Source organism: Lutjanus erythropterus, chromosome 19 (genome assembly GCF_056507025.1).
Source record: "Lutjanus erythropterus isolate fLutEry1 chromosome 19, fLutEry1.hap2, whole genome shotgun sequence".
Lineage (NCBI taxonomy): Eukaryota > Metazoa > Chordata > Actinopteri > Lutjaniformes > Lutjanidae > Lutjanus > Lutjanus erythropterus.
The window spans coordinates 20,918,243-20,938,778 of NC_139335.1; the positions used below are offsets into that span (position 1 = coordinate 20,918,243).

At 39.5% G+C, this 20,536-nt stretch overlaps 1 protein-coding gene across 1 annotated transcript in view; it reads left to right on the forward strand.

The window, feature by feature from the left end:
• The window catches only part of ntn1b (netrin 1b), a 54,798-nt gene that overhangs the window by 16,432 nt on the left and 17,830 nt on the right, over positions 1–20,536 (forward strand). The window contains exon 3 of the mRNA XM_084743445.1: positions 15,544–15,732. Coding sequence (XP_084599571.1) covers positions 15,544–15,732 — 189 coding nt within the window. The remainder of the gene's footprint in view (positions 1–15,543; positions 15,733–20,536) is intronic.

Genomic DNA, 20,536 nt, shown 5'->3' on the forward strand with positions numbered 1-20,536 from the left:
CTGTCATCTGTCTTACCACATTTTCCACCAACTAAACTTGTGAGTAAACATGTATAGGTGATAAAAAATGATCCTGACAACCTGCAGAGGAAACGTTTACAGGATTTGAATGTATAGTGAACTCCTTATTCATTCATTAGGATAGACAAATGAAAATGCATGGACAGAAATGGTAAGAAGATGAGATATTGTCCATTAAAGAATACTTTAAAACCGTGATTCCAGTCCAGTTGCACTTGTACCCCAGGGGGTATTTTTGCAGTTGCCAGGTGGTACCTGGATTGTGGAGTGTAGTACCACTTGAAAAACAACTAATAATTTGATTAAAGAATATATATTCATATACTGAGTCAGTTTGAACGCTTGAACATCAAATGCTTGTAAAAGTCTGAACAGTTAGCATTAGCTAAACAGTTGAAATAGTTAGCCAGAACTAATGGATGAACAATAAAGCTAAATTGATGCATAAATGGTAGATAGCTAAAAGTAATGTAGGGGGTAAACAGTTGAAATAAAAAAGGGGGTATGTACATCTTAAAAAAAGGGAGATTGAATCACTGCTTTAAAACCTGTTTGTAACCATGCAGTGCACCTATCTACAATAAAAACATGCTTCAGAAACAGAACAGAGGGAACAGAATTTACTTTTCAATGACCGTGGACCTTTTCATCACCTCTCTCATAAACTTGAGGAAATAAACTAGAGGAAGGAAAGGAGCAGCACTCCAGTCAGCCTGTTTCCACACCTACACTGTGGGAGCACTCCAGTTCATCAATGAAAATATACAAGGAATCAAACACAAACACACAGATATATCAGAAAATTAATAAGCTTTTATGAGATTATTACTCAGGAGAATATTTTAACAACAGTCACAGCCGGTATGTGTAATTAATGACGCAGTCGCATGTCTGTTTATGCGCGCACACACACACACCACACACACACACACACAAAGAGGAAGTATTCCCCAGTCAACGCCCTGAGCTCCTGCCAACCAGTGACAGCAGGATGTTCCTGCACCAATCCATCAGCTTTATGCTTTAATTGGTCATTTTAAGTCCAGTCGCGTTTCCTCCTGTGGTTCCTCAGGAAACAAACCTCGCATTTGATAAATTCAAGGTTTGGCTGAATGTTACATTTAAACAAATGACCTCTGATGTGGTGTAAGAGGATCAGGTGCAGGAGAGGCCCTGAGAACAGACTCCAACATCTGAGGAAAAGCTAAATAAAAAGCCTAATGGCCGACACTAATATACATGCGCTTCTTTTCCTCTCTTCTTTGTGTGCCTCTTTGTCCTGTTTGCTGCTGTTTCTTCCCATTTTTTCATGGCATTGCTGCTTCAGTGTAGAGTATAGAAAGACAACACAAATGGCTGATAGAAAACGGGTGACATGCAACAAAGATCCCAGGCGAGATTGTTGCAATTACATGGCATACGTTCCAGCAAACTGAACCAGCAGTACGCCCACTCCCGCCTCCCCTGGACCGCTCCCAACCCTGCAACAAGAGGATAAATGGGCTGAGATATGCTGGCCATTATGCATTATTATTCATAAGAGAGGGTGTGTTATCATTGGCACCACCTAGCAGCGGCTGTTTAGAACTTGGAGTGAATAACTCTGGTCATTACTGATTGCACAATTACAAAATGTTGCTGCTACAAAATGTCAGCTCTTTTTTTCTTGTCCGTGAAAGGGGTCATGGTTCAGATCAGTCAAGGCTCACGTACTATGCAGGGAATGTGACATGTTTCACAGCACTTACTACAAATGCAGTGCACTGCAAAGACATCTAATACTGTATGTTAGGGCTGTGATGATAAATGCATTACTGCGGTTGTGTGATGCTTACATCGGGTTTGAGTTCATTACTGTCATCACTGCAAATTTTATTTTGAAGAGTAAACCTGATGGATCAGTTAACACTCTTAAGGATCAGTGCTATCACATACAAGTCAGGAAAACAACTACAAACATGCAAACAATGACAACAACTGTTTTCAAGATGCAAAAACTGATATATAACTACAGAAGACACTGGATGTTGGACTTTTTGTGGATTTATTTTACCATTTTACCACCACAAGGCTGGGTTACAAAGCTTCTGAAAGGGATATGATCACACTTTAGCCATTTGTAAAGGTAGAACACTAGCATTAGCATTAGCTTTACATTAGCCTTTCCTGCTTAGCTTAGCTCGGGACTAACCCTGTCACTTTTCCAGCAGTTGGGCAATGACAGATGAGACTTTTCTTGAGAAGCTGCAGCCTTTATTCACTGGCGCACTGTAACCTGTACTGTACATTTACTGCCACACTGACAACTTACTGTTGAGGTTAAATTTCTGCACCGCTATGAGCAGCACCAGCACACCACACATTTACACACTACCCTATTATTTAAAGGAGCTATGCCATGCTTATGACAGTGCATCAATAAAGTCCAATATAACAAAATTATTATGGCAGTCGTTGCTTTGTCATCACAGTAAGAAAAAATCCATACTTGACACCTCTTTCTATACTATGGCAAAAAGAAAAGAAGTCGTAGGCACACAAAATAGGTTATTTCTTTGTTTTTCCTTTTTAATTAACAACCTGAACAACAGAACTGGTACAGAAAATATCACTGAACACTGTCTCGTTTTGCTGCAAGCTAAATTTTAGGCAGGACAATGAAGAGTGACTGAGCACTTAGATCTTTCTTTGTTTTTTAAAAAAGTATTATTTCTTACTTTACACTATAATTGTCAGAGCAGATACATATTATGGTATTTAGCCAACAGTCTATGTAGATCAACCTGGTGTCATTAAAACTGTTAGAGAGAACTACTGTTCTCGTCGCACTAATAGGCCATTACTATGAGCCACACACATTATTACCAGCTAATCTTAAATTACATTGGCTGATGCTGCATTGCGTGAGCTGATGTCACATTGCATTACCTAATGACATACAGTATACTGTACTGAGAGCGAGCCTAGAGCGCTACTTTGGCCAGGCTGACTTGGGTGGCTGTTTATGTTGAGGCAGTGCATTCCCCGTTCGCCAGGCAACCAAACGGTTTACGAGCAGTTACTCACACAAAAGCACGGGGCGGGCTGATTGCTCAGCTAATTGATCTCCACCAGAGATCACAGAGCTGCGCTCGTAAAGAAAGGGAACGCCTCCCATGACATCACCGCATGCTGCACGGTGAGACAAGGCGTGCAAGTCAGGGGGAGACTTATTCCCACACTGAGAAAGCCAGTCTGCAGAGAGAGGAGAGACAAAGTGTCACGTGGAAAGTACACATTCACACACAGTCAAACACACACACACATACGCAACTATTAATCAACAGTTGGAACAAGCGTTAGGCAGAGTATTTTGCTACTAGTTGAGAGGAGCTGGTAGCATAAAGACAACCCTATTAGAAAAATAAAATTAAAACACATGAGCTGCAAAGCCTTGGCAGCGTTTGTAATGTTGCATTATCTACAGTGTAGTGCTGGCAATACCGTCTTAAAGGAATATTCCAACCAAAATGTTCACTATTCCTAAAGGAGAAACCTGTAATAATTTATATTTACTGTAATAACTATGATATGTCATCAGACATTAAGGAAACATGTTAAATTGAATTGAAAACAACACTATAGCCTCTGTGTCCTACTTGGACATTTCATAACTTGTGATTGTTTGCCCTTTTCAAATTAATTAGAGTTCAAATTAATGCCACATGCTCACAGAAATAGTGTCTGTTTATTAGTTGTAACAAATCATTAATAATTAGAAGGAGTAGAAGTTTAAAACAGTTAAACTGAACAATATGTTCTCATTCTTCTCATTTTTGGATGTGCAAATGTTACATATTGCTCTTTGAATATGCACAGGGAAACTCCTGGGAGGTCAGAGGTCAAACTTATCAACAGAATGATAGGTATTTATTGTCTTTCCCAAGGATTTATCATAAACTCAGGTTTCCAGAGATCTTGCTAAACACCTATGGCACCCAAATTAGATTTATATACTGCCAATACTGTTTTTCCAATTACATTGTGACAAATATTATTGCTGCCTGGATTATGCAACATTTTTTGAGTGAATGAAGTTGTGCATGTATCTGGCGGTTTCATATCCACACCAACATCTGTGGCAAAGCACTTCGGTTAAGGTTAGGGACAGATTGCGGTCTCAGTTAAATGTTAATTAACATGTTGTGATCTCAAGTGCTGTCAGTGCATAAACATAAGCTGAATAATGCTGTAGTCACTATGAGTGGATATTGTATTGCAAGATTGGATATTTTGGCAGGAGAATAAAATGAAACACTTGACAGTCTTGCCAGATATGTTAATTAACAACATTTTCTCATTATGTTGATTGAAAATGTAACCAAGTCTGCATTACGTTTCATTCAAAATGTATTTGCTATTGCAAATTAGTTGTATATAAACAATTTCTCTGAGATGGGGTTGTATGTTTCATATTTATTGGAGCTGCCATGCTGCTGTTGTGGTTACAGAGATTTACAAGAACACACAAAGGTCTCTTGTAAAATGTTTGATAATGGTCTGCATGCAAATGCATATTTTTTTCTCTGTTTCATAACCTCACCCTTAGGTAATATGTTGACAGTATTTACCCATATATCCTCCAGGATCTGAACAGACTGCAGCAAAAAGCTTCATAAACAAGACCTTCCCCATCATGAAATCCTAGCCCAATGCTACGTTAAGACTTTTTCCGATCTCTTTTACGTGTCTCCTCAGCCCGTCTTCCAGCATCTGACATATAGCTAACGCAGTGATAAGATCAATTTATACCTACACTAAAGCTAAAACTGGACAAACATAGTGAGCAGATTTTTTTTACACAGACATGAGAACGTGCTCTGACCTGGGTGAAGAAGAAGTGAGATGGCTTTAGATAGCCTTTCATCTCAAGGATAACTCAATTCATTAGCTCAGCTTATACCTTTTTATCTCTTATCTGGTCTTGGGGCACAAAGTGCACTCTTGTGTGGTTTGGCAGCCCCTCAGAGGTGAAAGGTGAGCTGAGTGATGGGTCATTATGTTTTTCTTTGTGCTGTTATGGTAGCAGAGCAGACACAACTCCCCACAGGGAACAGAGGTGTTGCTGCCAAATTGGCCATGATGGCATCATTAGATTGATAGCATCTGTTCTAATACAACCAGGCAGATGCAGCTAAACTGCTCTGTTAGCCTCTGCCCTTGATATCACTTCTGAGGTCGACAGGGGTAATGGCTGTGGTCAGAAAAAATCAATATGTCACCCAAAGGTTTCTGAAAGGACGTTTTGGAAGCCTTTAAGTTTGTCACCTCTTGCTGCATCTGGTCAGTTGTTAGAGCCAGGAAGCCCAAATAGGCCAAGGTTGACGAAATCTATTGCCATCATGCTTGATTAATTGCTGGACTCGAGCCAGACTTGTGATGAGCAATGTGGCAGAGTGCTGCCAACAGGAGCAGATTCTCAGCCCAAGTCTGCACTCCCAATACTTAACCAAATCTGGCAGCCGTGCTGGGTTGTTTTAACATTTGGTCCGTCAGTGCCAGAACATGGCTGAGAGCGCCGGCAGCCAGCTGCAATTAACCTGAGTGGGCTGACCACCTGCCTGCGCAATGTGGTGGAGCCACAACAAATGTTATGGTTTTAAATTTTATAGTATGTCAAGTATACATATCTAACTGAAACTAAAACGTATTTTTGCTAGGACATCAGTGTTGCCACACAAATTGGTAACAGTTGGTTACCAGTTCCTGCTGCTACAAGTTAAGGCTAGTTACTCTCTTTCTTTCTATAGAGCTCAACAGTGAGGTTCTATAAGTGAAAATCCCATTCAGATTCTTAACAGATTATTAGCCATAATGTAGTCCAACAAGCCACCGTATGCTGTCCATGAGCTATAAGATTGTGAAACGATGGTAAATGCTCCTGCAACACAAGTCGGTATGATATCAATCTCATTTTAAGAAAAACACGTTGTATTCAAGATTTCATGGAGAAGTACTACACTACCCACAATCCAAAACCGTAAGAGCAACATCTCTGATTGGTAGAGTCAGACATTATTTCCTGAGATATGTCCAAAAAGGTTTTAACTCTTGAAAAATACAAACAAAAAAATGCACAACAGCTGCAGTTTTATACTTGTAGTTTAAATTTCCTTACAGAAAAGTGAGGACACTTCAAATTTCAGTCTCCTCGCTTTTGAAACCTTTTTTCATTTGAATAATAATTTTAAACATCACCATGACCTGAGACACACATTATTTGTCTCTCGAGACCCAAACTAAGTGTGGAAAAACTGACTGCATGTCAGCAGAGAAGGTGGTGTTTTTTTCCAGTCACGTCAAAAGAGTCTTGGATATTTTTATTTTTTTCTTTTCAAGCTACCATCTAGTGGCCATTAAAGAAGCTGCATCTTATAGGACCTGTAAATTGTCTTTAGTCTTCACATCTTGACTTGCCACTTATTTGCTGTGTGACAGACCATAGACTAGAAGCTGCTTACTATAACTATGCAGCTTCCCGTCATGTTCTCTACTTTGGGAAAGAAGCACCGTGCTCTTTGACTGTACCTTGTCTCTGTTCTTGGCCTCAGTAACAACTATGAACTGTGGACTCTTGGTTAGTGGAGGATATTATTTTGGCAGGGGTTCACATTCCAACCAAAAACTACAACAGCTGATTTTCATGATCACCTTCAGCCAGAAAAAAAATGACCCGTTTTTGATGTGTTACGTTTGATGGTCGCCTGTTCCTGTCCTAGAGGGACAACAAAAGAAATCTGAAAAAAAACCCTGATGGCGTGTCGTGATACAAATGTCTACAAAAGCTCACAAAGCTCTGTCGTCAGCCTTGCTCAGCACAAGGACAGGTGCACCAAAGTGAACCCAGTACTCTCATTTTTCAAACATCCTCCAACCTCTAATATGTGTCTCATTAAAACCACATCACATATACTGAGTCCTCATGTTCCAGCTCAGTTGTTTGTCTTAGCCATGCCATCTCTTGTCTTATGTGATCAAAGAGGACGGTCTTTAAATAATTCTCATATTGGCACACGTTTTGATGCTTTATTTGTTTATGTGACACCACGGTGACGGGGGTTGTTATTGATGAAGCAGCCCTCAAAGGTCATTGCGTAAACCTGCTCCATCCTGTGCAAGATAGAAATCTCCCTGTACCAGCTCCAACTCTTTTTTCATTCACTGTTTACATTCTTCGCCTGGAGTGGAATCATCAAAAGCAGTCCGGAAACTTGTAAAGGGATTCATCATCTGGAGAGCTTGTTGCAATAGTCCTTTGTTGTTGTCCTTGCCCTCATCAAAATCACAGCTGCTGCAGTGATGTGTGATCGAAATATTTATTGTGGGAAACGTGCGTCTGGTGGAAGCAGGCCTGGAAGAAGCGGAGGGTGACGGATTGTAGCCCACGCTTTTTGTGTTTGTGCATTACCGAGTCAAACGTGCCTCATCAGAGAAAGTCCACGAATGCTGTGTGACAGAAACGCTTGTTTGTTAAGAGTGTTGGCTTCAATAAAGATGAGTCTCAGTGCAGCTTTTTAGAGCCATGGCATCTGATACCACTTTTCTATAAAACTCCATTTATGACAGTGATTTATTGACCCTTCACAGCAGAAATCATTTATGATTTACGTCCAGCCTTCCAGTATTATAATGATATATTTGTGCCATCTATTTTTATGGAATATGATGTGATCAGTGATGTCTTTATAATCCTAAGCAGGAACTACTTCCAGAGAATAAAACATAATTACTGACTTAATCATTCAAACAAGATTTAGCCATGACTTCATGCATCAAAGCTACATTTCAATTCTCCTTTTTTAGATCACAACTCACAATTACATTTGAATTACTTATATAATATAAAATATATTCAGAGTATGTACTACAAAGTACCTATTTGAGTACAAGTAAATTCATTATCTCTGCCCAGCCTAAGCTTGGAGGGGATCATGCATTCACCTGTGTGTGTGCATGACCAACAGACCTGCGGCTTGTTTGCAGTTAATCTTGCATTTTATTGCACCGTTGAGCCTATTTTCTTTTTGCTCACATTCATGACTGTATGCTTAAGTACAATTTCTGAAAAACCTTGATTAACTTTTTTTTAATGTCTCCTCACCAGCGACAGTCGTGGCCAGAGGCGTTATGTTTTTGGGTCGTCCCCTTCTTTTAAACGCAGTATCTCAAGAACGCCTTGGGACTTAAGAAGTTTTTGGCCAGAACTAAGGAATTCATACGTTACGTTGATACTAGAAGTGCTAATATAAAATAACTACTTACATATAACCAGTTACATGTAATTAAATTACAAAATACATGTAATTGTAATCTTTTACAGTCACTGAGAAAAAATGTGTAATTAAATTAATGTAGCAAAGGGGTTGCATCCAAATATTCTTCTCAGGTTTCCTGGTAGAGATCTGCACTCTAGTGCACTCTTCAAGTTACCCCTGTAAGACGTATTGGTAACAGTGAAGTTGATTATGTCATTGTTGCATCTGTGTGGCCATAAGAGTCCATGTGATGTACATTTCTACATTAATTTCTAAGCACCAAGACTATGCATACAATTTATCTCGCCAATCTCAAACAACATAAAGCTGATGTCAGACAAGAACGGAGAACAGTGTTTATGTCTTGTCACATAATTACCAGCTTAGGTAATGGACAACTACTGCCAAGACAAAGAATTAGAAATGTGGTAGAAAGTCTCCTTATTATAGTGTAAGTCCGAGGTATGTGGGCTGTGAAATAAAACATCGTCACTTTTACACACTAAATAGAGTGTAGCCTCCAGTTGGTATTTCATTGCTTTCCTGTAAAATATTTACACTATAATTTATGGGCAGTAATCTAAAGCATTAACAGTTTTTTTTAAACAGTAGAGTAAAAAGTGCCTACCCACTTCAAGGATATTAATGAACTCTTGACACTTCTGCAACATCACCCACATATAGGCGTTATGCAAGCATTGTATAATCTCTATATGCTTTGAAGTGAGACCATAGAATCAAGTATATTTAATGTTACTTCAACAGCATATGTGTGTTTGAGAGCTCAGTGAGGATAAGGCCAACATGTGTGGCAGCCAACACGTCCTCATACCTAAATGACAGATGAGCTTGATTGCCAATGACGCCCAAAACAACATATATGACCGGTGGAGAGTACCAGCAACAGGGTGATATGTTTTCCCAGGATGGCGAAGGCATGACCCACCGTACTCTCCATCTAATTGACTTTCCCTGATATCCTTACCCTAATCCTGCCCAGTCTTACTCCTCGTGCCTGAACTCAAATCAAACACAAATCAAAAAAGGCAACAAGTACCAGTCAGACTCAGACTCAGTAGGACATACTGAACCTAAAGTGCATTATGTGATGATAAACACATGCTTAACGTGGTGAAATGAAATGTTTAGGCACCAAAAGGACATAATGTACATAACATTATAGCATGTACGGAAAGTTATATCACATGTAACGTCATATCACGCATATAACATTATGTTACGTAAGTTATGTCATGTACACAACGTTGCAAGACGTATGTATGTAATGTTATATTACATACGTAAGGTTATGCCATGTACATAATGTTATGTAATGTTAAATAAATGTAAGATGAAATGGTTGCTGTTTTGTTAAATTAAGGCACCATGACGTTATGTCATGTACATAACATAATAACGTGTGTGAAGTTATATCACATATGTAATGTTATGTCATGTACATAAAGTTATTACACACGTAACATTGAATCACCTACTTAATGTTATGTCACATACATGATGTTATGTCATGTATGTAATGTTATATTATGTACATAAGGTTATGTCACGTACGTAATGTTATGGAATAAATGCACTGTGAAACTTGCATTGAAATTGTTAAATTAAGGCACTAAAATCACTCGGTCAGGTTTAGGAAAATATCTTGGTTTGGTTTAAACATAGTTTGATACATTATGTGAGTCACTTGATGTAACATGTCACATACATTACGTGTATAATGTTATGTCACATATGTAATGCTGTGTCATTCTGTCATGTACATAACGTTATTTTACGTACATAACATTATATTCTATATGTAACACTGTCAAATACATAATGTTATGTCATGTACGTAACGTTATGCCAGTGACCTAATGTTAAATTACAAACATAACATTTTATCACATATGTAAGTTTATGTCATGTACGTAACATTATGTAACTTTAAATAAGTCAATGTTAACTTTTGGTTTCACACGGGACACAAACCTCAGTGTCCTAGATGGAAGTCCTGAGTTTGTTTGAGCCGTCCATCCACCCCACTGCCACCTCGTACGTGAACTCTCTCGCTCTTTACACGGCTCCTGTCATAATTACTATGGCCACTAGAGGTTGTCGCCCATCAATAATGTGAATAACGTGGGTCATAATAAGCTGCCTGCACAGACGTCCTATTCAGCTGTTTTTCTGGTGAGGAGCAGCTGGTAGTAGCACACACACACAAAAAAATTCACAGTCTCCTTAAAGAAACACATGATACTGTTTAACCAACACAAACATTCACAACAAGTACAGTTTTATGTTTCTGTGTGTGTCTGTGTGTGTGTGTGTGTCTGAAACATCTAACCACTAAACCAACTGTTGTCGTGAAAATATGGCTCTGTAATCTGTTAAGGGCCGAGTGTTGTCTTTTCCTGCGATCACAGGCTGTGATGAACCCAGTGTGATCTGGCACACATCATCAGCTCGTGAAATGAGTGACTGTAAAGGATTATACACAGCGAGAGAATAATTGATCCTGAATAAACAACAATTGTGCTGGAATTCCATCTTTCTCCGTCTCTGAAGAAGTGCTGCATTCTTTTCAGTGCAAAACAAACCATGCCTCCAGACTCTCTCTTACACACACACACACACACACACACACACACACACACACACACACACACACACACACACACACACACACAATATGGTTAAACATCTGACACCTGTTGACAGGGTTGGTAAATTTCTGCTGCTGCAGCGCTGAATTCCTCAAACCATCCATAACCAAATTTCATCATGTACAGACGTTTGATTGTTTCTGAAGTGTGCTCTCCTCTGTAGACGGAGCGAAAAACCGCCTCCACTGAGCTGTGGGATGCGTAATTTTCATCCAGTATGCACACCCACCACGAGCGCTTCCTTCGCTAAGCCTGATAGATGGCTCTTGAACATAAATAGATTGAAATAGCATAGCTGTAAGTAGGCCCTTGAAAGCAAATGAAAGCAGACCCAGAAAAGACACCTTGTTACTCTGAATGTCCAGTGCAAAATCACAGTAAGCAGCTAATCTGCAATAACCACTCCTCTATACACTCACTTTATATTTGTAATTTTGAGAATGCATTTTCATAAGCACACATTTTTCTAGCGTCTTTCCTAAGATTTCTGCATTGCTTTCATTTCAGTTTCTGGTAACAAACAGTTCTGTCTCTTCACTTCTACTTTCTTCTGTTCAATCTAAACAAGCTACTGCTGGCAAAAATGAGAATTCACATCATTTCCTGGAGTCCAGATTCATTTAGCCACCTGACTCTGAGTGGAGGAGACGCATTTAACAAACATAAAAGCTTTCACTAGGAGAGTTCAGATTAAATTTGGCAATACAGTGAAACAAAGGGGTCATTTATGTGAATAAAAAGTCACAGATTGTTTGTGGTACTTTATTAATACCATTCTAGTATTGTGCAAGACACATAAGCAGGCGTATGCAGGTATGAACTGAAACGAAAAGAGTTTTAGTTGAACCAGAGTGAGGAAAGTGATCTGTATCCAAGATTCCCAGCCAGAGCGGGAAGATGGTGGAAAAGCTCAGCAAATTTGGAAAAAACATAGCTGTAAGAAAGAGCTAAACAGTTGAAATGCAGTCCCTCCAGGTAGCTGCGATCGCAACAATCAATGCAAATTCAAACAATCCCTGTGAATTCTGCAAAGCTTTGCAATTTTGTCCAATCACTGCAGCTTTTCTGCAAATTTGACCAATCACTGTAGCTTAAAAGTACCACCAATCATAGCAGTCCACCACACAAACGCCATACATGTACTTCTCAATAAACAAATCCATGTTTTATGATTATATAATTATTTATATATTTTATAGAAGAACACAAGGTTTGTCTTTGTTATTGACATTTGTCAATGCCCAGTGCACTTTTATAGTTTGTAACTTTGCACTTGGTGTTTTGCTGTTTGCAAAAAATACATAAAAACATCATAACATGCATCATATTTTTTAGAAAAAAGGTGGTGTTAAATCAGGCCTTTTAGACCACAATGATCATTAAAAAAAAAAAAAGTCTGTGAGTTCTTGCAGGGACTGATATCTTTAGCACAAATCTGTGTCCTTTGAACTGTGCTTCTTTATACGTAGCACAAACTGTTGAAGAACAAAACCAGAGAGGGTTACCTGTGTCCTGACTTTTCAATGGTACATTTGGCAAACGTGTGAGATTTGGAGCCTGTTGCTCTAAACACGGCTTATCAGTGCTGAAGCTATTGTCACTGCAGGACAGCTACTGCAGGGACTGTGTGAGCAGAGCGAGGATGTGTGGATGAGATAGCACAGCGCTCATTAGAAGAGCCTGGGGACAGCTGTGGAGATAACGCTTATTAGTCTCACAACACTCTCACAGGATAAAGTGGCTTTTTTTCTCCTGTGACAGACACCTGTCTGCAAAGAGAAAGATTTTAGATTGAAAATCTCTCCTGGAAAATAAATTAATTATGATGCAGAGCCCGCTTTTGTTTGTTTTTTATCTTTAGTTGGTTTTTTTGTAAAAAGTAATAGTGTTTATGGTTTCGATGTTACAATAAGCACAACGGTCGCTGAATATTTTGGAAGATTAAAGCACAGTACCAGCATCGGCTTTCTTCAGCACAGAAAACTAAGAGCATTCCATTTCCTATTCATGAAAAAAGCCCCGCTGCATTTTCCCTCACACTTCCCTTAAGTGGAGATAACATCTGGGATAAGAGAGCAGTAAAGAGTGAGTGGGAAGGGAGGTGTGTGTGTGTGTGTGTGTGTGTGTGTGTGTGTGTGTGTGTGTGTGTGTGTGTGAGAGAGAGAGAGAGAGGGAGAGAGAGTTCTTCAAAGCTTGGTGTAGTGTATGTTCGATCATCCCTGGGGAGGGAAGTGAGGGAGATAAGCCTGTGACAGCTGCCAAACACCTCTGTGTGTGTGTGTGTGTGTGTGTGTGTGTGGGCCCCCCATTCAGAAGGAGTGTTTCTGAATCCCAACCACCTGCCAGCTCTGGTCCCTGATGGCAGGTGTGAGTTGGTTTGTACGTGATTCAGACCACTGATGAACACGGAGCATATGTGACAGTCTTATCGCCGGCATCTCCCTGTAATAACATTAAGACGGGCGCATTGATGGAGAGATTACCAAAATATGAGGACCTGTGAGGGCTTCTCATATGAATGGTACGTGCCTGAGTCAGCCTAGTACAGGAAAAAGAAAGTTTTCAATGTTGAGTAAATCCATTAAATATTAAGTAGGTGTAATTATTATATAACAAATCAGGCCCAAATGAAATCAGCAGATTTCTGTTACGGTTTTCAGCAGTAATCATATTCAAGCAGAATATTTTTTTTTTTTTGCTTGTGATACGATGGACAGGTTATAACATTTGCTTATTTTTGCTCAGAAACAATCTTTACTTCAAGCAGTACTAAAAGAAACATTTAAGTAGATCTTAGTAGAACCTTTAAAGATATTATTTCCATCACCAGCAGAGAGTGTGAATATTTGTTGGGAAAATCAAACAGCATAAAATGTAGGAGACATGTTCACTAAAATGCAACATTCAATGTGGAGCAAAATAAATCAAGAAAACCAGTTATCAGTAATTATTAATCTCCCAACAATTACCACTTCAACACATATACAAACTAATACACTGATAAATAAATAGAGTAAATAGAGTTATTAGAGATAATCCGTTGATATTTGCTCAGAATTCTGTGGGCCTGCAAAATCACATAAATACATTTTGTAAAATGAATATTAAAATTATTTTAAAAGTCAGCTCAATTTTAAGAAACTTTGTTTCATCATTTTCACTTTGATATTACTTTTTTATTTCATAATATACATTTTCATGTCATGATTTTTTTATTTACCAGTGTACCTTAATCATCATTTCAGTTTGCACACAACTGCTATATAAATGTGCCAAAGTTAACCAATAAGCTCTTCCATAATTTGCATTTTAGCCAGTTAATTGACAGTCTAATGTCAAAGTAATTCTGAGCTCTGCACCATTTTGAATCTAAAGATCTTCCTCAGAGAAAGACACACAACTCTGTGAAGAACAACACAACAGACAGACTCTTGAGCTAACAGTTCTGACACCGTCTCTTTACTTTGGTGGTTAATATTAGTCCAAGCTTACAATCCAGCCCAGCTCGTCCGCTGGCTGGTTAGGTAAGCTAATTAAAAGAGAGGTGTATTCACTGTGTCTGCGTGCTGTTTAATTTCAGCAGCTTGTTTGTTTATTCATAAACGTTGTTGTTTCTCTTGTTTATCTTGCTCACAAGAGCTAACTGCCGAGGTTTGGTAGCAGTTGTTGAGGTTGCAAAGTAACATTTTGTAGTAAGATGAGTTTTACTTTTGTTCAGTTATTTCATAAGCTGCTGGATCAATTCTTCTTAATTTCTTCATATGATTATTTCTTCATGTCTTTGGTATTTATTTAATATTAACCACTTTTTCCATAAGAGAAATTGTGGCTGTACATCAGTGCATAGGAAATACGAACTTTGGGGTCAATATTAACGAGAGAAAACAGCAATGACAATAAATCAGCAGTCTCTCAGATGTGTGGGAGAGCGGAAGAAAGTTTTCCTGCCTGACATCACTGGGGTTCAGAGGTTAAATTCACAAGCAGGTGGCCAAGCGAAGGAGAGCCTGAACCAGGACGTTTCTTTTAGAGGCTCCATTACTCTCAAGCCAGACTAAAGCGGGCCGAGCCACGCCATCTGTTTCAATAACCTGTTGTATTCATGTGACAAACTCATACCAGGAGGGTCGGACTTCAAGCAAAAGCATTTTCTCAGGATCTCAAATTTGGCTCTGTACCACAAGTACAAATTGGAGGGTCTGTAAACATTGTGTGTTGAGTTCATTGCTGTCAGATAATAAGCTCGTGTTTCCAAAATGTCAGCTTTTTCAGGAGCAAAGAAAAACAGCACTGTTTTTGCGCTTGATGACACTGCATTTGGTTTCATGAGTCTTAAGAGTTTGGGGTTTCTCAGCTGACAGGGGACTGTAACCATGCAACTGGAGTGAAAACATGAATATCAGCAAAACTGGATTTTTCACATGACACCAGTGCCACATGGAACTGTTTACATTTGAGTACTGAATCTATTATTTCATTAAACATATTATGACTAGCTGATCTGCAACATATCATGGTAGATGTTCAGTCTCTCTCTCTTTCTTTCTTTCTCTGCCCAGCCTGCCACTGTAACCTGCACGCCCGACGCTGTCGTTTCAACATGGAGCTGTACAAGCTGTCGGGCCGGAGGAGCGGTGGCGTCTGTCTCAACTGTCGTCACAACACAGCGGGACGCCACTGCCACTACTGCAAGGAGGGTTACTACAGGGACATGACCAAGTCCATCTCTCACCGAAGAGCTTGTAAAGGTAACAGGATGTGACCAAATGTGGATGTTTTAACATTATCTGTGCAGTCACCAGTCATCTCACAACATATTTTCTGTTAATTAAAATCAAGTTTTTCCTCTAATATTAGGTTGTTGCCAGAACATTGCTGCCGTAATGTCACTACAAGTTAACCTTTTAAGGGTAATGTTGCAGTAATGCAGCTGCAGTGTAAAGATTTAATGGGAATGTTGCAGAAACATTGCCGCAACTTAATGTTTTATGGATAATGTTGCAGTAAAGTTGCTGTAATGTAATGCTTTAAGGACAAACATGTTAAGGTTCATGTTGCAGTAATGTCACTGCACACTGCAATAATGTTTTAAGTGTATTGGTGCAGGAAAGTTTCTGCAACATAAGGTTTTAAGTGCAATTTTGCAGAAATGTTGCTACGTCATCAGTGAATAAATGTCACACTCACAACATTGCAGCAACACTGCGTTTGTAGTGATACAAAGTAAGTTGCCATGTTTTAGCAACATTGCAGCAACATCATAATGCAAAAAATATAATAGCATCCCTGTTACACTGTAACATTTCAACAATGTAGTAGTAGTGTAATGTTAACATAACTATAATGTTGTAGTAATGCTTTTACAACGTCACAAATTAAATGTCCCAACCACAATGTTGCAGAGACATACTGTGTTTGCAGGGTAGTTCCTTTTCATATTCATATTTTGTATTAAGAACATTATAACCATTTAAAGAGATAGTGCACCAAAAATGGAAAGCTTTTTTTTTTTTTCTCCTCACCATCATGTTCATTGAAGGTCAGGTTTAATTTCTTAGTCCAAAAAATGCTGCTGGAGTTTCACAGAAAATCAGTCCTGCAGAATCTCCCAAACAATGTAAGTGAATGGTGACCAGTTTTCAATTGGGAAAAACAACAACAACAAAAAAATAAATAAAATGCCTCCATACTGCTCATCCAGCGGAGTCCAAGTCTACTAAAGCCCCGACATGCAATCCACTTGTGAGTGCGCACAATCACACCACACACACCCAGTTCAGACGGTGTGCACTTGCACGTGAGTGTGGCTCCAAGCTAAGGATCCACAGTGAAGATTTAGGCTGAAAACGTGGTGTAAATTATGCCTTTTAAGGGAAATTCTGTAACACTGCTTTCTTGCGAAACTCCAGCAGTGTTTCGTGGACTAAAAAACCTAAACCTTCGATCAACATGAGAGCGAGTAGGTAATGTCTGAATATTCATTTTTGTGTGAACTATTCCTTTAAAAAGCATTTCAATGTTAAAGACATTTTGACTTGTCACTCCTTACAAAAAAAATAGTGTCTAGTTGTGAAATAGCCTGGTTTCTCTAAGCAATCTGGATTCTCTGATATTTCAGGAATGAGACTCAACAATCAAATTGCAGCGCCCTGTGATTGGTCAGTCTCCCATCAGAGGCTAGATTTTCTTATGCCTTAAAACAGAGCCAAGAGGAGGAGCAGAAGTTTTTCTCACAATTACTTTATGCAGAAAGATTATCATGGAACTTTTGCCCAGTGACGCCAAAAGTAAACCGTTTAAACCAGCTTTAAGTAAAGGTTTTGAGTATTTCTTCATTCACTGTCTGCTTCACACTTCAGGTATTAAAGGAATTCTTTAACAAGTGATGGAGAAAAGCGCCCACCTGTCTTGGTGTCTGTGAATTGACCCGTGCAGCTCCTGAGCTATTTGGGGTCCTCTGTGGATCCTTGACAAGACAAACAAAACAAACAGAACAGAGGTGTGAGCTGATCCTCCGAACAGAGCAGTGGAAACAACTCGCTAATCGTCCCTCTCCCCTATTCATGCTTAAAACGCAGAGCACAGGTAGAAAAAAAAAAACAACACGCACCCAGGTGCGAGCGCATACGTCAGGTTTGAGAGCGAGCAGCCAAGGATTAATGTGTGAGGAGAACAAAAGCTGCGCTCCTTCTGTCTCGCAGCTCCTCAGGGAGTAGAGTCAGGCTCCGAGGCCCTGAGCAAACAAACTGCTGTCACTCAGTCACTCTGGCTTTACACTCATCGGCAGAATATCCCAGAGACGCACAAAATACTTGCGCATATCTCTGCCTGTCTCTGTCTGTTTGCCCACAAGCACTGACAAACATAAATTTTAATGTGAGATGATTGCTGTGTTTGAAGGGAAAGTCTGTTTATACTTTGTTTATATGGGGAAAATTAACCAAAAACAAATCAAATGTTACTAATTTAAGGCAGTGCTTGTTGATTTAAAACAATATTGGATGCTTGTGCATTCGCATCCCGATTTCTTACCACACACTAATGACAAATGAGTGACTTTGGGCACATGCACATATTGTGGTCTTGAGCAACATTCACCACTGAGCTATGATTGGCTGGTCTCAAGATGGGTATCCTCTGTTGCCCCCATCCTTGGTACACCGCTGGCTATTTAAGCACAGGACCAGCAACATGATATTTCCTACTGCATGCCACAACAGTCCTCCCCTCTTAAGTCACTCTGACTTGTTCAACTTGCGTGAAACGAAAGAAAAGGCATGAGCAACATGGCATTTTTAGAGTCGGGTATTTTGTACAAGAGACAGTCAGAGATCACTCTCACACAGAGCGCTGGGACTGATTTACTGCATGTGGCAGAGTTGTGCTGAACACAAGCTTAATAGATCATCTGTACTTAGCTAAAAAATGACAAATGGCTCTCTGCAGTTTTGTTTCACTCTGCCAGCTTAAACATTTTCACAAGCTATATTTGGGGCGTGTTAAGGTTCATGGGGGCGGAGCTGGGAGCAGGTTACAGGGTTCTTATGGGTGCTGGAAATCCCTGAAAAGAATTTTGATGTAGTGTTTTCAAGGTATGAAAAGTGCTTGGATTTTGGATTAAGTGCTTGAAACTACTTGAAATTGTAATTGCATTAGTTTCACAATGATTCCCTACCTGATTGAATAGCTTGCTTTTTAGATAAAAAAATGAAATGAGTCAAATACTGGCTCATTGGCTTCTACTTACAGATGAGTGACACATTTTGAAAAGTGAGACATTGTTGTGTTTTCCTTTATTTGTCACACTTCTATAAAATGCTATCACAAAAACATCATTTTGGTTCCTTGGTTTTTCAAAATTTGTTAATTTTCAGTCACCCAGATAGTGCTGAATAAGGTTCCTAGCTCACTGTGACCAATATTTGAAATATAATTCTTGTTGATGTGATTTACCACAGGTGTGAAGAGCTGGAAAAAGCTTGAAAATGCACCTTGAAATTTCTGAAAAGCGCTTGACTTTGAATTTAGAAAAGGTGTAGGAATCCTGAGGTTGGTGTAACAGAGGTTCTCACTTTGTCCAATGATAAAGCAGCATCCACAGATCTCTGCAGAGTCTTTCCAAACAGCTGGATCCGTAACCTGAAAAGTTCAAGCCCCTCCTCCGATCCCCCCCCCCAGGTACACGGTGCTCTGGGATCAAACCCAAACAGCCTGATTGCTGCCTCTCTCCTCAGGTGACAAAAACAGGGCAATGTGACATCAGTTAGAAACCACTATATTTATTGTTCAAATCAGCCAACCATCCCACTCTGCTGTTGTTGGACAGGAAATACAGCGCCGCGCCAACACAGCCAGGAGGAAGTCTGCTTTCATTCCCCATTCCTTCGCCCACCCCTCCCTCGCCAACACCCCACATCTCAACATAATGTCCTCTCAACGATTTGCTTAATACTTGGAGGTTTAGTGAAAAAAATTACTCTTGTGCGCTATTATAGAGCGCCTACATCTCCAGTGGCAGCGTGGAATGCCTCATGCTTTATTTCCCAGATTAACAACTTCACCCCTCATCAAGCGCAGTGTAAACATGGCTCTTGGAGAACCACAGTGCACGCCCCCCGCCCCTAACAGTTTGTTTTTTTTCCCCCCGTCCCCTCGTACGTTTGGCAGTCTAAGCCTTTAACTAGGCACAGCGAGTCCACAGAGATGAAGCTGGTACATGGTTCACTGCACTGCACTGAACCCCTCAAGCAACCATTCAGCTCCCCAGGCCCCCCACTGCAGGTTGAAATTAATTAATGTCTCCGGTTTACTGTTGTTTTGCATTAGGGGACTTTTGAGATTACAGAGGTATGAAATATCGTCATTCTACCTGTCATTAAGTTTTTAAAAAAAAAAAAACAAAACAAACAAACTGATATTTTTATTGCTTATCATCTTTATTCAGCATATCATATTTAATGAGGTGAATCAAACACTTTGTCTGCATAGCCTCTTCTTAAAGGAGTAGTTGGGCATTTTGGAAAATTGGCTTATTAATTTTATCAACTTAATTAGCTGTTATCTGTGCTGTCTAAAAACTTCAAGTTCAGTCCATACTTGTTTACCCGCCTGCATTCTTGTTACTTTTTAAAGAATGGAACTAACAAAATAGTAATGAAAATATTTTGAATTTGGACTAAATTGAATTTCTAATACTAGATGCTTACTGCTATGTACACAAGCCTTTATATTAGCTATCACAGATTTGAGTTTTAAGTAGGATATAACCGTACAGTGGGCACAAGCAGCTCACTTCCACATCATGAAGCAACATTTAAAAATCTTAGCTGTATTATCATTCAGGTAGAGACATAAGACTTTTAGAGGGTTTATACATGCTGTACAGTGCAAGAAATCTGTCATAGATCAGGAGAAATATAAATTATTGTGACCGTGCTGGGAAACAGGAAGGGTTGCCATAAAAAAATGAGTCTCCCAGGAAAACAGGGAGGGTTGGCGTGTATAGTTCAGTCCTCTCCAGCTGTTATTACAAACGTGTGTGCTCACCGTGAG